General features: G+C 39.2%; 1 protein-coding gene across 1 annotated transcript; it reads left to right on the top strand.

Moving 5' to 3' along the window:
* The first annotated feature begins 595 nt into the window (after positions 1-595).
* On the top strand, positions 596-14,376 carry LOC101482503 (interferon-induced very large GTPase 1). The gene is made up of 4 exons (XM_004570679.6): positions 596-710; positions 2,426-2,537; positions 2,652-2,879; positions 8,963-14,376. Exons 1-4 carry the CDS (start codon positions 708-710, stop codon positions 13,669-13,671), a joined length of 5,052 nt encoding a protein of 1,683 aa, XP_004570736.3. The 5' UTR covers positions 596-707; the 3' UTR covers positions 13,672-14,376.
* The last annotated feature ends 280 nt before the right edge of the window (positions 14,377-14,656 follow it).

Raw genomic sequence — 14,656 nt, 5'->3', positions numbered from 1 at the left:
ACTAAACTCCCGCTTCTTAAATTTCTAGTATAGCCAAGGAAAAAGAGGTGGCTACGACCAGTGCAAAGGTCCCGTTAAGCCAGCACAATATAACAAATTCTCATGTGATAAGTTTTTAATATGTCTAATGTGTCTCTAAGTACATTAAAACTATCACACAAAACACAGGCCTACACCAAGCTAAGAGTGAGGAAAACTTTGACTGAAACACTTGACTGCAACCAGCACCATTTCTTCCAAATTATTTTAGAGTTCAGAACCACTGCAACCTCTATACACCTAATCATAAATAAGTAATCATAGTGTTACTTATTTTTATACTATTTAAATTTAACTTTTGAAGCACATTACACAGCTGCGCATCATTATTTTTGTGCTTGCATGTTTGTGTGGAACATAAAGCTATTGTCATAACATGTCATTCTCATGTTTACTCTTCACTGAAGGGGCAGTTACAATCCCCTCTGCACTACACTGCCTCAAGGAATGAAAGTAAGTGAGGCACTAAACCCCTTTACAAGAAATCACATGATCTTGACTGAAAATGAAAGTGTTCCATCTAACGGTATAAAGGGGTGGCCAGCATCCCCGCTGCACTACACTATTTGAAGAATTCAAAGGAAGTGACTTATCTACAGAAACAGGAAAACTGTCTTACTGCCTACAGTGCAGAAGCAGAAAGGTTAGACGGACAGATCTCTTCGGTAATGGTAAGTTGTTTAATGCTTTTTCCACCCCATTCTTTGTGGCCACACAGTCTGATTAATGGGTTGTGATTTAACCTTAAATCTAGTGGTGATAAGATTGCATTACGTGCATTTTTAGGTTGCAAATGATAACAGGTCACAAAGTCTGGTGTAGTGGGACAGATATTATAATGTGATTATCACTGTCTAGATCAGGGGTACATACATGAACCTTCAACATCAAAAGAGCTATTTTAGACCCTCCAGCCGAACACTGTGACAAAAAGAGCCATGCGTGCTTGTGTGTGTCTGTGGTTTGTGTGGTGCAGGTGGGGGCTAAGAAAATGATGCCATTCAGAGAGGATAATGCATATACTTATTACAAGAATAATAAGATGTCATAAAAAGAAGAAGAGCTTTTTAAGAACTGTTTAACAATCACTTGAATAGGAGAATAAACAACACGGGCATGTGCAGGCCTACTTTTAAATAAAAATGCGTACGATATGATCTACAAGCATAAACTAAGCTTTAGAAATGTATCCAATGATTTGTGTGTAACCTTTAAGGGCTCGTGAATGCTTCAATCCACACACAACTACAAAGCAATCTGACCACAAATAATTTTTACGTTCAGCTTCATGAATCCGATCACTTTGACTTTCAAATGTCTAAAGCTACATGTAACATGTCTCTTGCTCACTCACAAAACCCTAAATATGCGTGAATGAATCGCCTGATAACCACAGATCGTGTTGCTCGCCTACATGGGGTTTTGAGGCAAATTCAAGCCTTCCAGCTTCTGCATTCAAGTCTCAGCATGGAACAAATGTGTACAAATGTGTGTCATATCGTATCAATATGCAACCCTTCTGAGACATATTTCTATATGTCCATATCGAAAGCATAATTTTTCATTTTCAAATAAGAGTCGGGATCGGCAGATTATTAAAAAATATATTTAAATGTTTTTTTTTTCACGTCTAATTTTATTTTTCAAGTTTAGTTTTAGTTCATTTTCATGTAAATGGTTTTTTCTACCCTGTTTCATGGCTTCTTTTGGACAAAATGTCTTTAATCTGCTGAAAAGTTAATCTGCAGAGTTAAATTACTGTAAAATCTGTACAAGAAATCACACAAACCTGAGTAAAATTGAAAGTGTTAAACTAACACTTTGTACAGCACCTAAGATGCACTACACTGCTTTACAGAATGAAAGGAAATGAGGCACTAAACAACTTTACAAAAGGTCACATGATCCTGAGTGAAAACAAAAGTGTTCATCTAACAGTGTAAGAGGAGTGGTCAGAATTATCAACCTGTGACCTAGTTTGTCCTGGTGCCACGTGCATGTATGGAAAATGTTAAAACACTCTGTTTGTTATTGTATTGACACTTATATGGATCTTAGGGCATATTTTAGGGCATGGTGCTGTAAAGTATAAAAATCGTGCACAGTGTTTTGTTTATTTGCTTTCTATTGCTTAATTTTTAGAAAGCGCTCCAATTGTTTGTGAGATGAAAGGACAGGCAGAGAGTTTGTAGCCTTTTTCAAAATGTGAACTATTAAACAGTCATGGAGCATAAATAGTTGCTCCAATAGTTACTCCCTGATGGCAGATTCTATCAACAATGGAGGTAAAGTGTGTAAAACAGAGATATTGTTCTCTGGAGATATTGCATTTGCAAAAATATATTCATATGTGTTTTTTTTCTTGTTTTATCATCATTTGTAAAAGGAAAACAATGATGAAGATTTAGTTGTTGAGCTATACTGTGAGGAAGTAAACGACCCTCCGTCAGCACCATCTTCTGCCTGCAGACATGACTGTCAGCAGATTGTTGCAGGAGGTAAAAGTCAGCTTTATGCTTTTTATTGCTACAGCAGAAAGACATGAAATAATGTGAGGTCTGTACGTAAGACCATTATTAATATTATCAGTATAACTATTATTATCCCCACAGATACTTGTCGTGATGTAAAGACAACAGTGTTCAATATCAGCAGTGAGTTAGTGTATCAGCATTTGGACACTCCTGCTGGTGACAGTGAGAACTACACAGTGATTACATGCAGAGAGGAAGAAACTGAGCAAGATTCGATAGACATGAAGAGCTCAGAGTCCAACAACCTGAAAACAGAGGAAGAAAAGTCCAGCCATGCTCCTGAAGACATGAAGGATCAAATTAAAGGTCAGTCTGTTCTTACCCTACACACACAAGTAAATGTTAACACACACTAGAAAAATTGCATTTCCTGCTAAAATGCTGTGTGAATGCTGTAAGGCAGAAACTGTCTGCTGAAAACAGCTGAAAATAGCTGAAGAGGCTGAAATCACTAGTTGAAAAGTTGTTGAAATTGTAATAACTTTGCAGAAATCCAATAACTCAGAAGAAACTTATCAGAAATAGTACAACATAGCAGAAGTATTGTAATTCAGCAGAAATGTTAATATTTAGGACAAACATAACTTGGCAGAAAGACTGTAACAGTATAACTTAATATACAATAGTATAATAGTATAACTTAGTAGAATGTAAAATAGCTGGAGAAATACTATAATTTAGCAGAAAAGTACCAGAAATCTTGGAAAAGCAAAATGGCCAGCTGAAAAAAGCTCAAGTTTCCTCAGAACTACCTTTCAACTCAAAAATGGGAAAAAACTTTAGAAAAGCAAGAAGAAACAGCCAGGAGATAAGTTAAAATAAGGTAAAAATTACATTCTTAACAATGCTGACACACAGAAACGCAGAGACACATAACCCACGTCCAGCAAACAATGTGTACAAACATGGACGCAAACATAAACGCAGACAAACAAACGGACACACACGGACACACAGAGACACACACACAGGCACGCACACAAATACCTTTGCCAGTCCTTTGCCAGTCAATCAGTCTAAATATGCTCAATTTGAATACACCAACGTTTTCACATCCTTTCGTTTAGGAGATATGACAATTCGAAAATGCCCCCTGTTAGAGAATTACAGCTCTGATTTCAAGCAGCATCTCCATTGTGTTTCTATGGAGAGTTTTCAGACTTTGTGTTTGACAGAAATCTATAACTCTATAAATCTATAACTTTTTTTGGACATGAAGAATAGATTCAGAAAGGTCCAGTGAGCCACTGAAAGTTAAATGCATAGCAACCATAGCAACGCATGTATTTTCTGAAAAATCACAATGATGCCTAAAAACCTAAAGCGGGATTAGATGAAAACAGTAAAAGATATGAAAAAGGCGAATTACACACGAGTAACCAAATAATTTGAGAGCATTTTAAAGTCTGAATGTTGTTTCTACTAGTGATGGGATTTTCGGCTCTTTTTAGAGAACTGTCTCTTTCGGCTTGGCTCACTAAAAACAGCCGGCTCTTTCAGCTCCCAACCGGCTCTTCGGGTTGTTTTGTTGCTTTAACCCTTTAAGACCTACCATAGAACCAAGTCCGCCAGAGCTTATATTATATTTTTACATGCTGTAGTGCCATTTTTGGGAGCATTTCAAGTTGCTATACATCAATACAACCATTACAGCCTAAATTTTAATAATATGTATGCATTAAGTGCATAGTACACTCAACAAAAATATAAACGCAACACCTTTGTTACTGCTCCCATTCCCCATGGGATGGACGTAGAGACCTAAAATTCATTCCAGATACACAATATAACCATCCCTCCCAAACAGTGGTCACAAATCAGTCCAAATGTGTGGTAGTGGGCACATCTGCCATATTGAGATAATCCATCCCACCTCACAGGTGTGCCACATCAGGATGCTGATCTGACATCATGAGTAGTGCACAGGTGTACCTCAGACTGCCCACAACAAAAGGCCACCCTGGAATGTGCAGTTTTGTCTCACAGCAAAATGCCACAGATGCCACAAGCAATGAGGGAGCGTGCAATTGGCATGCTGACAGCAGGAATGTCAACCAGATCTGTCGCCCGTGCATTGAATGTTCATTTCTCAACCATAAGCCGTCTCCACAGGCGTTTCAGAGAATATGGCAGCACATCCAACCGGCCTCACAACCGCAGACCTCGTGTAACCACACCAGCCCAGGACCTCCACATCCAGCAGGTTCACCTCCAAGATCGTCTGAGACCAGCCACCCAGACAGCTGCTGGAACAATTGGTTTGCACAACCAAACAATTTCTGCACAAACTGTCAGAAACCGTCTCAGGGACGCTCAACTGCATGCCCGTCGTCCTCATCGGGGTCTTGACCTGACTCCAGCTCGTCGCCGTAACAGACTTGTGTGGGCAAATGCTCACATTCGATGGCGTCTGGCACGTTGGAGAGGTGTGCGCTTCACGGATGAATCATGGTTCACATTGTTCAGGGCAGATGGCAGCTGAGAATGTCCCAGTTCTTGCATGGCCAGCATACTCACCAGACATGTCACCCATTGAGCATGTTCGGGATGTGCTTGACCGGCGTATACGACAGCGTGTACCAGTTCCCACGAATATCCAACAACCTCGCACAGCCATTGAAGTGGAGTGGACCAACATTCCACAGGCCACAATTGACAATCTGATAGACTCCATGCGACGATGTGTTGCACTGCATGAGGCAAATGGTGGTCACACCAGATACTGACCGGTTCTGGGTCCCCAGACCCCCAATAGCGCAAAAAACTGCACATTCCAGGGTGGCCTTTTGTTGTGGGCAGTCTGAGGTACACCTGTGCACTACTCATGATGTCAGATCAGAATCCTGATGTGGCACACCTGTGAGGTGGGATGGATTATCTCAATATAGCAGATGTGCCCACTACCACACATTTGGACTGATTTGTGACCACTGTTTGGGAGGGATGGTTATATTGTGTATCTGGAATGAATTTTAGGTCTCTATGTCCATCCCATGGGGAATGGGAGCAGTAACAAAGGTGTTGCGTTTATATTTTTGTTGAGTGTATATTCAAATAATTAAAAAAAACCTTCATTTACCTGTTACTACCACACACCCAATCCGATTGTTGGTACTTCCTGGCTTCAGTGTTGCCAACTTAGTGACTTTGTCGCTATATTTAGCGAGTTTTCAGACCCCTTAGCGACTTTTTCTCTAAAAAAAGTCGCTAAAAAAAGACGTGAAAGCGCGTATCGCTTTTACTCTCAACAAGCAGCAGGTGCTGTAACGCAGTCAGTTCTTCTTTTACTCTTTTACTCTTATGCTGTTTTGTGGATCACAAGGTTTAAAACTACTTATAAACACACACACACAAAGTAACTCCACCAGAGTGCCTATTTCGGGTCACTTTTGCCGGTCCAAGCCCGGGTAAAGGAGCAGGGTTGGAATTGTGACATTAAAAAAAACAATAATTGCTAAAAGAAATTTAATTTGTACTTCTAAATAAACTCTAAATGCATTTAGGACGTTTTTTACTCACTTCCACAATGTTATTTCTCTCTCCAACAACATAAGTTACAATTAGATTAGCATGACCAATTATGCAAATTAGGCGATGATGTCATTTAGCGACTTCTAGCGACTTTTAGGACAACCAACAGCGATTTTCCTTACTGAGGAGTTGGCAACACTGCCTGGCTTGTGTAGTCACTAGGTAACAAAAGCTCAACAGTTTGTACGTGCTCCGGAGTTTGTACGTGTTTTGGCGTGTGTACGTGCTTTGTCTCTAGGGGCCACTGTAAATATACTTTTATTTATTCACTCCACATAAAATGTAATAAATAAATTATAAAATACAGAAACCAACTATTTACATTTCATACATTTCTACTTTTAACTACTTAAATTTTCAGCTTTTTCCTTTTAAACAAATTTAAAGTGAAACAACACAAAACACTGCAAACCACAACACAATAAAATATAAATTAAAATATGGGGAAAAAAAAGGGGGGGGGGGAAAGAACGCCCAGATCTTTAATTAAGGGAAAGGTTGGCATTTAGAAATATTAATATCACACTCAACTGACTGCATTTTATCTTCCCAGTGCCTGTGCATGTTGTTTGTGGAGCCAATGGGACCAAAAATTCATAAAAAGCTTAATATTTTAAAAAGTATAAAAGCAATAAGTACCAAAAGATAAAGCCATAAAGAGGAGAAATAGCAGAATATTGTAAAATTTGAATGGTAAAAATAACACAAAAATTGTGGAACTAGTTAACCTGTTAAGCTCCTAGTGGTTTTCTGATCCCTGCGATCTCCTCCCTTTTAAACCCATCTTTGGGTGCGTGGGTGCTTAAGAGCTTAAAGGTCAAAAAGCATATGGAAGAAACGAGAACTAGAAAATGCATGTTCTGAAGAAACTGCAGTGTGGATGCTGATAGCTGAATGTTATAATCTGAAATGAAATAATTGCTGAATGTTAAGTTAAAAATGTTGAATGAGCTGGAAAATACAGAATTTTTCACCTGAAAACAAAAGTGCAGAACTGGTGAAAGCTGACGTTCACACTGAAGAAGAAATTTAAAAAAAGCTGAATGTGTTTAAAATGGAGATCAGAAAAAGCTGAGCAATGAGAAAAGAAAATTTTGAGTCAGAAAACATCTGAATAAATATTAAATGTTCATGTTCTTTGAATCACTGAATATCTAAAATGTGATCCCTCCACTTGGATCCACACAGTTTAAAAAGTTTAAATGTCTGAGCTTTGAAAGACACGGTGTTGGAAAGAGAACAACAATGGCTACGTTTTGAGGGTAAAATAATGGCTGTAGAGCAAACACTGCGGACACAGCAGCAGTTGAAAGAGAAGTGTTTAAGATGAATCTTGGCAGAGTGAGAGCAGTGTTGCCAACTCCCCAGTAAGGAAAATCGCTATTGGCTGTCCTAAAAGTCGCTAGAGGTCGCTAGATGACATCATCACCTAATTTGCATAATTGGTCATGCTAACGTAATTTTAACCTACGCTGTTGGAGAGAGAAATATAATCGTGGAAGAGACATAAAGTGAGCAAAAAGCGTCCTAAAGACATTTAGAATTTATTTAGAAGTACAAATTAAATATATTTTAGCAATTATTGTTTTTTAATGTCACAATTCCAACCCTACTAATTTATCCTGGCTTCGACCGGCAAAAGTGACCCGAAATAGGCACTCTGGTGGAGTTACTTTGTGTGTGTGTGTGTTTATAAGTAGTTTTAAACCTCGTGATCCACAAAACAGCATAAGAGTAAAAGATGAACTGACTGCGTTACAGTCAGTGCTGGAGCAGCGGCTTCGCTCATGCGCGGTTCATTTGCAGTTTGGATGCATAGGTGTGAACATCTCCTGCAGCAGGGGGAGGACTATCCTCCGCCCGTGAGCACTTTAGCACGGGTGAGGTGCCCACGGCGACATCGCTGCTTGTTGAGAGTAAGAGCAACACGCCCTTTCACGTCAAAAAGTCGTCATAAATAAGTCTCCAATAACACCAGAAAAAGTCGCAAGATTTGTCGCTAGTCGCTTTTTAGAAAAAAAAGTCGCTAAGGGGGTCTGAAAACTCGCTAAATATAGCAACAAAGTCGCTAAGTTGGCAACACTGAGTGAGAGACAGAAGCAGGCAGGTGTGAGCCTGGTTGCTATAGAGACTGCACCCAGTGGCACCATACACACGCACACAGAAATGCGCCCCACTTCTGCTGCTTAAAATGAACAGAAAAGTCAGCCCGAAACAAATCATTCCCAAAAGAAAACGACAACTTGTATTGACAAAATTCTTTCACCGTGAGTGGCAGCAATGTCTAGTCTACTGAATTCCCAGTTTTCATGCCTGTGGAGTTTATTATATGGACGTGGTGACAGTGTAAAGACAGCCTTCTGATTTTCAAACGAACTTTCTGAGCCATTTTAACATTAGAGTCTATGGAGGAGTTGGAGGGAGGAGGCTGTGCATCGGTGACATTTATGACAGAACCATAACACCTATTACAATAATAAACACATTGGATGAAAGAGGACAGCGATGGCTACGTTTTGAGGGTAATATCATACCTGTAGAGCAAAACGCTGTGGACACAGCAGCAGTTTAAAGAAAAGATTTTAAGATAAATTTGTTATAGAAGATTAGAAGAACAATACTGAAGAACAAAACCGTGGATGGTGATTAAGCATCCACAGTATTGTAAAGGACAAAGAATAAAGAGAAACAGGAACTCAATAGTGTGAATGCCTCAGCATACACACAATAAAGTATAAAGAATAAAGAGAAACAGAAACTCAATAGTGTGAATGCCTTACAGCATTCAAAAAATTTAAAAAAAGATGGCATACTGGATAAAAACAGGATGTAATAACTTTTAACTCCCACATCCACAGTGAAACATCTGGAGAGCTTATTGGAAGAACTGGGCTTGAAGCAGTACTACAGAGGGAAGCTATCGCTCAGCAGAATACTTGAGATTGGCATGAGGACCACCACTGATGAACCTGCCAAGTGTAAATCTGACCTACCATGGTATTTTCTAAAGAAACTAATGATGTTTAATGTCACTGCTAGGAATGTGAAATGCACATTACAGTGTGAGTCAAACAGTGATGATGAATCAGGGAGTAAAAAGTTCAGTCTTAAAAGTCTGGTCTGCAGTCCAAACACAGATGACATGGTGAACCCCCTCGACGTAATCACTGCTCTCTTTCTGTGTTCTGATGGTTTTCTACAGCAGGAAATGGCACTAAAAATGTCCATGTGTCAGTTCTCTGTTCCTCTGCTGCTTCCCAATTGTGACACAGGACAGTGCACACTCATGCTGTGGGCCATGAGAGACATTGTTAAAAAGTACAGACCTCAGTCTCTTTCACAGTCAAAGGGCTTCATTGAAGAAAGAATCGTTCTCTCTGAACTTCCAATGGTCTCTTTTGTCAGACTGGGTGAGTGCTCTTTGTCCAAGTCAGAGATTCTCAATAAACTTCTGAGCAATTCGCAGCAGTACCACGACACCTTTGTTCACCACAACATGGAGTGTGGTGACAGTCCAAGAAGAATTTCCAATGGACTGACTGAAATTACTTGGTATCTTCCTGGTGGAAACAAAAACATTGATATTTTCAGTCAGCCAGTGGCAGTAGCTAACCTTCGTGGGGAGATTGCTTCATTTGAAACACAATACTCCTTTTTGTGTCAGACATCTGCAGCAGTTTTTGTCTTCTTTGACCATTTGGATTCTGAGTCTGAGTCTGTGATCAATCTGCTTAAAAGCCAAAACCACAAAGCACAGATCTTCTTGGTCGGCAACTATGAGAGCAAGCGCTTCAATTTAGATGCTTTAGAAAAAGTGGCATCTGAGTTGGGCTTGAATAAAAACAACATCATTATTAAGACAAAGCAGAAAAATGACGCAAATTTTGTAAAAGATTTGAAGAAAACAGTTAGTAATGTGGTTGAGAAATCAGAGGTGAAGATGAAAATAGAGGAGATGGTGGACGTTGCTCATGAACTGGGAATACTGGTTGATGAAGACTCTCCAGAGTGCCAGACTGCAAAAGAAAATGCAAAAACCATCACGGCAGGAATTCAAGACATTTATAAATACAAAGAAGATGAGCTTCCCCGACAAGGACAAATATGGAAAACATTGACCTCGTTAGAGAAGGAAGAGTTTCGACTTCGACATGTTGGATCTAAAAATGTAGAAAATTACAAAAGTGATCTTCAGAAACAGAAAGAAGAACTGCGGCAAAAACAGAACTCTTATGAGATATCAACAGCTATGACAAACTTCATCACAGGGATATCAAGCCCAGGAACAGAGAGGTTTTATTTCCTGAAATGGATGAGAATGAACCTCGATAATGTGTCTCGTATAAAACTGTGTGAACTCAGGGAGAAATATAAAGAAAAAAGCAAGAACTCTGAGAACAAAGAGGAGATCAAAGAAATTGATAAACAAATTTCCAACAGCTCACTGGGGATTGAACACTTCTTCCGTGAAATGGGTCAGATCTATGAAGCTTCACTGTCTCTCCCCAAAACAGACCCATCACGTCAACAGTTGCACCATCTGCCCAAACTGTGTGCAGAGTTGTTGCTTGATGGATTTCCTCTTGAGCTCGTAGATGGAGATGCATCCAACATCCCTCTCAGATGGGTGAGTGATGTTCTCTCTCAGCTCAGTGACCTGGTGTCTCCAAAGAAAAAAGGAAAGAAGAGGAAGATATTGGTAGTCACAGTTCTTGGAGTTCAGAGCACAGGAAAGTCCACTCTCCTTAACACCATGTTTGGAGTGCAGTTTGCAGTCAGCAGTGGTCGATGTACTCGAGGTGCCTTTATGTTGCTCATCAAAATCAATGAAAACTTCAAAAACATCCTAAAATGTGACTTCTTGGTGATCATTGACACTGAGGGCTTAAAGTCACCAGAACTTGCACAACTGGACAACAGCTATGAGCACGACAATGAACTTGCTACACTTGTTGTGGGGCTGAGTGATGTCACCATAGTCAACATTGCAATGGAGAATTTAATTGAAATGAAAGACATCCTACAAATAGTTGTGCATGCTTTTCTCAGGATGAAGGAGGTGGGCAAAAAGCCTAAATGTCAGTTTGTTCACCAGAATGTGTCGGATGTTTCAGCCCATGAGAAGAACTTACGAGACAGGAAACTGCTCCTGGATCAGTTGAATGAGATGACTCAGGCAGCAGCCAAAATGGAAAAGAAAGAGGAGAACAAGAGCTTCACTGATGTGATGGAGTACAGTCCAGACACTGGGAACTGGTACATTCCTGGACTGTGGAATGGAAACCCACCAATGGCACCAGTTAATGCAGGATACAGTGAGGCTGTATATGAGCTCAAGAAAAACATCATCCAACTATTGAGAAACTGTGAGTCATCTGCTAATAATATCATGGAGTTTAAAGAGTGGGTGAAAAGCCTGTGGAATGCAGTAAAGCATGAAAACTTCATCTTCAGCTTCAGAAACAGCCTCGTAGCTGATGCATACATGAAGCTCTGCACAGAGTTCAACAAATGGGAGTGGGAGTTCAGAAAAGACATGTACACCTGGGTAAGAAATGCAGAAACTAAAATTCACAATTTTGGTACCATTGCAGCAAAATCTGAAACATCTGACATGAGAGAATTTCTCAGATCTTTGAAAAGTGAAGCCTCCAAAGTGCTGTCTGCATGGGAGACAAAGATTCTGGACAATCTGACACAATATTTCGAGCAAACAGAGGGTCATGTGTATCTGGTTGAAGGATACAAAGAGGAGTTCTCAAACAGTGCAAAGGTCCTTCGTCGTGAAATAGAAACTGGTGCAATGTATCAGCTTGAAGCAGCAGCAGGAATCAGACAGGGAATGACAGAAATTGATCAAATCAAAGACAATCATAGAAAAGCGATTGAAAAAGAAGTGCGTGCATTAATTGATAAATGTCGAAAGAAAAAAGTCCAAATGACAGACGCAGAGTTGGACAAAGAGTTTGAGAAGATGTGGAAGGAAACTTTAGAAAAACTGTCTTTCTCTGAACAAAAAACCTCGAATGTCACAGACAGAGTGTCCTATTGTCTGAGAGAAAATCTGAAACACAGGGGGGGGCGTGCAAATGAGTTATTAAGTGAAAAGAGTCTGAAAAGTTGTGGAAACGAGTCATTCAAATATACAGCTGAAGGATGGTTCAACAAATTTAAACACACAGCAAACAAGTTACTTGCCCGTCAGGATCACATAATGGCTGCACAACATCTGGCTGACAGAATTATAGACATTTGCACAGAGTTTGTGAATAAACGAGTGAAAAGCAAAAACAATTACCATGACACTTACATCCAGGAGATCCTCCACATGATTGATGTGACTCTCCAAAACAATCAAGATGTCAAGATAAATACTGAGTTTGAAGTTTCTCTAAAACAGCACATCTGTGGATTTGCAGCCAGAGAGTTTCAGAAAATGCACGAAGATTTCTTAGAAGAAAATGATCCGTACAGATGTCTGATTAAAAACAAGGAAAGGTTTCATGAGGACTTCAAAGATGTGTTTCATGAACGAGACCAGTGTCAGAAGAAGGCAGAAGAATTCACAAATCGATGTTTGAAGCCTGCTGTTGAAGACTTTGTTAATCGCTCCCTGGGTCCTGATATCATTGATGAAATGAGGAAACTCGAGCAGTTCAGCACAAGAATGTCCTTCCAGTATTCAATTTTACTGGATTTGCTCTCCAAGGATGATTTTCAAAACTATGTGAGCTACATTCGCTCATATGAGAAGTATGTAAAGACATGGATACTTGAACAGATAAAGAAGCGCTTCTCAAATGAGTCGACAGTTTTTGAGTTTGAGGAGCGACATTTACGGTCATGTATTGACAGCATAAATTCTGCCATTGAAAAGGCCAAAACCAGAGAGCGTGATGACTTCAAGGCTTTTGTTGAAGACATTTGTAAAGAACTTGGTGATAAACTGGTCATTTCCCAGGATGCTCTTGGTGCTTTCATGATACTGAACAATGCTGACAAGGAACAGTTTGCTGGCTGTCTCACAACATCTGTGAGTGACTTAGAAAAAGCTCTTAGAAATGAGTCTAAAGTTTCTACCTTTGAAATGAAACTACAACATCTCTGTGTAGAGCCTCAGGATGAGCTTTTCAAGCAGCTGATTGGTTGTGGCAAACAGTGTCCATTCTGTGCAGCTCCCTGTGAGGCAGGAGGAAAAGCCCATACTGAGCACTTTGTTTCACTGCATAGGCCACAGGGTCTGGGTAGATACAGGAACTCTGCAACAGGTATACTTGTCACTGAGTTATGCTCGTCCGATGTGAAAAGTCAAAAAACATTTAGCTGCAGTGAAACAAAATATGTACCGCACCCTTATAAGGATTACAAACACATTTTTAAAGACTGGAAAATTCAACCAGACGAGAGCCTGGAGGCATCAGACTACTGGAAATATGTTATGACAAAATACAACAATAGATTTGCCAAAGAATATCAAGCAGTACCTGCTGTCATTCCAGAAGCTTGGAAAAAAATAAACAAAGAACAGGCAGAAAAAAGTCTCAAAGAATCATTTTACATCAAGTAACTTTCCAATTCAGGGTTGTGGGGATGACTAGAACCTTACAGGAGAAAATAGCACAGATATAGTATTTGTAGTATGTGTGTGTGTGTGGTGGAGGTGTGTGCGTGTGTGTGTGTGTGTGTGTGTGTGTGGGGGGGGGGGTTCATTCATGGCACTATAGTAGACACTGGGAAAATGCATGTAATCGTTGAATAATTATTTTCTTTAAATTATTAAATAGATGTGATATATATATATATAACATATATATACATATATGTTATTGATTGATTTTGTTTTTTGCCAGAGATTCACAATTTTGTTTTGAATGACTTAAATAGAAAAGGAAATTAAAAAAAAGAGACTCTATAATTTTTACTTCTGTGAGGATTATGGTTCAAATTTTTAATTGTTTAGTGTTTAGATCATGTTAATATAAAAATTTTCTTTATTCTTTTGAGTATGTGACTTTGTTTTGCAGAATTTAGAATGAGCTTTTCTTTTACTGACATATCTGATCTTACACAAACTTTTTAAATGACTTACGGGATTCATTTTCTATCTGATGAGAGCAACAAATTGAGTTACCGGTATGTCTATTTGTCACAGTTTTTGAGTCTTTGCCATTGTAAAGTGTTAAGTAACGGGACACAGGATCTTAGTCATGTGTATGTGTTGTTTTGAATTGTATGAGTTTTAATGTGTTGGCGTTAAATAAACTAAATTCATCCCCAAATATATGACAATGAAGCTTCCAATGTGTGTGTCCACATACATCTGGACTAGTAAACACTGGTCACAGTTCAGGTCAGAACCTTCCCTTACAGACTGATCGACACTAAAACTGAATGGTAAAATACCCCCAGCAACAAATTCCTGTACTATAGAGGGCCAGATGTGACAAAATGAAATAATTAAATATGCCATTAATTAATTATATAAATGTTTCAATAATTAATTAAATGCTAATTTATTTCATTTAAAACATTGAATAAATCATTTACTTGTT

Source organism: Maylandia zebra, linkage group LG3, assembly GCF_041146795.1.
Source record: "Maylandia zebra isolate NMK-2024a linkage group LG3, Mzebra_GT3a, whole genome shotgun sequence".
NCBI classification, from domain to species: domain Eukaryota; kingdom Metazoa; phylum Chordata; class Actinopteri; order Cichliformes; family Cichlidae; genus Maylandia; species Maylandia zebra.
Note: the sequence above shows the minus strand (reverse complement) of the source record. Positions and strands in the feature narration are given on the sequence as shown.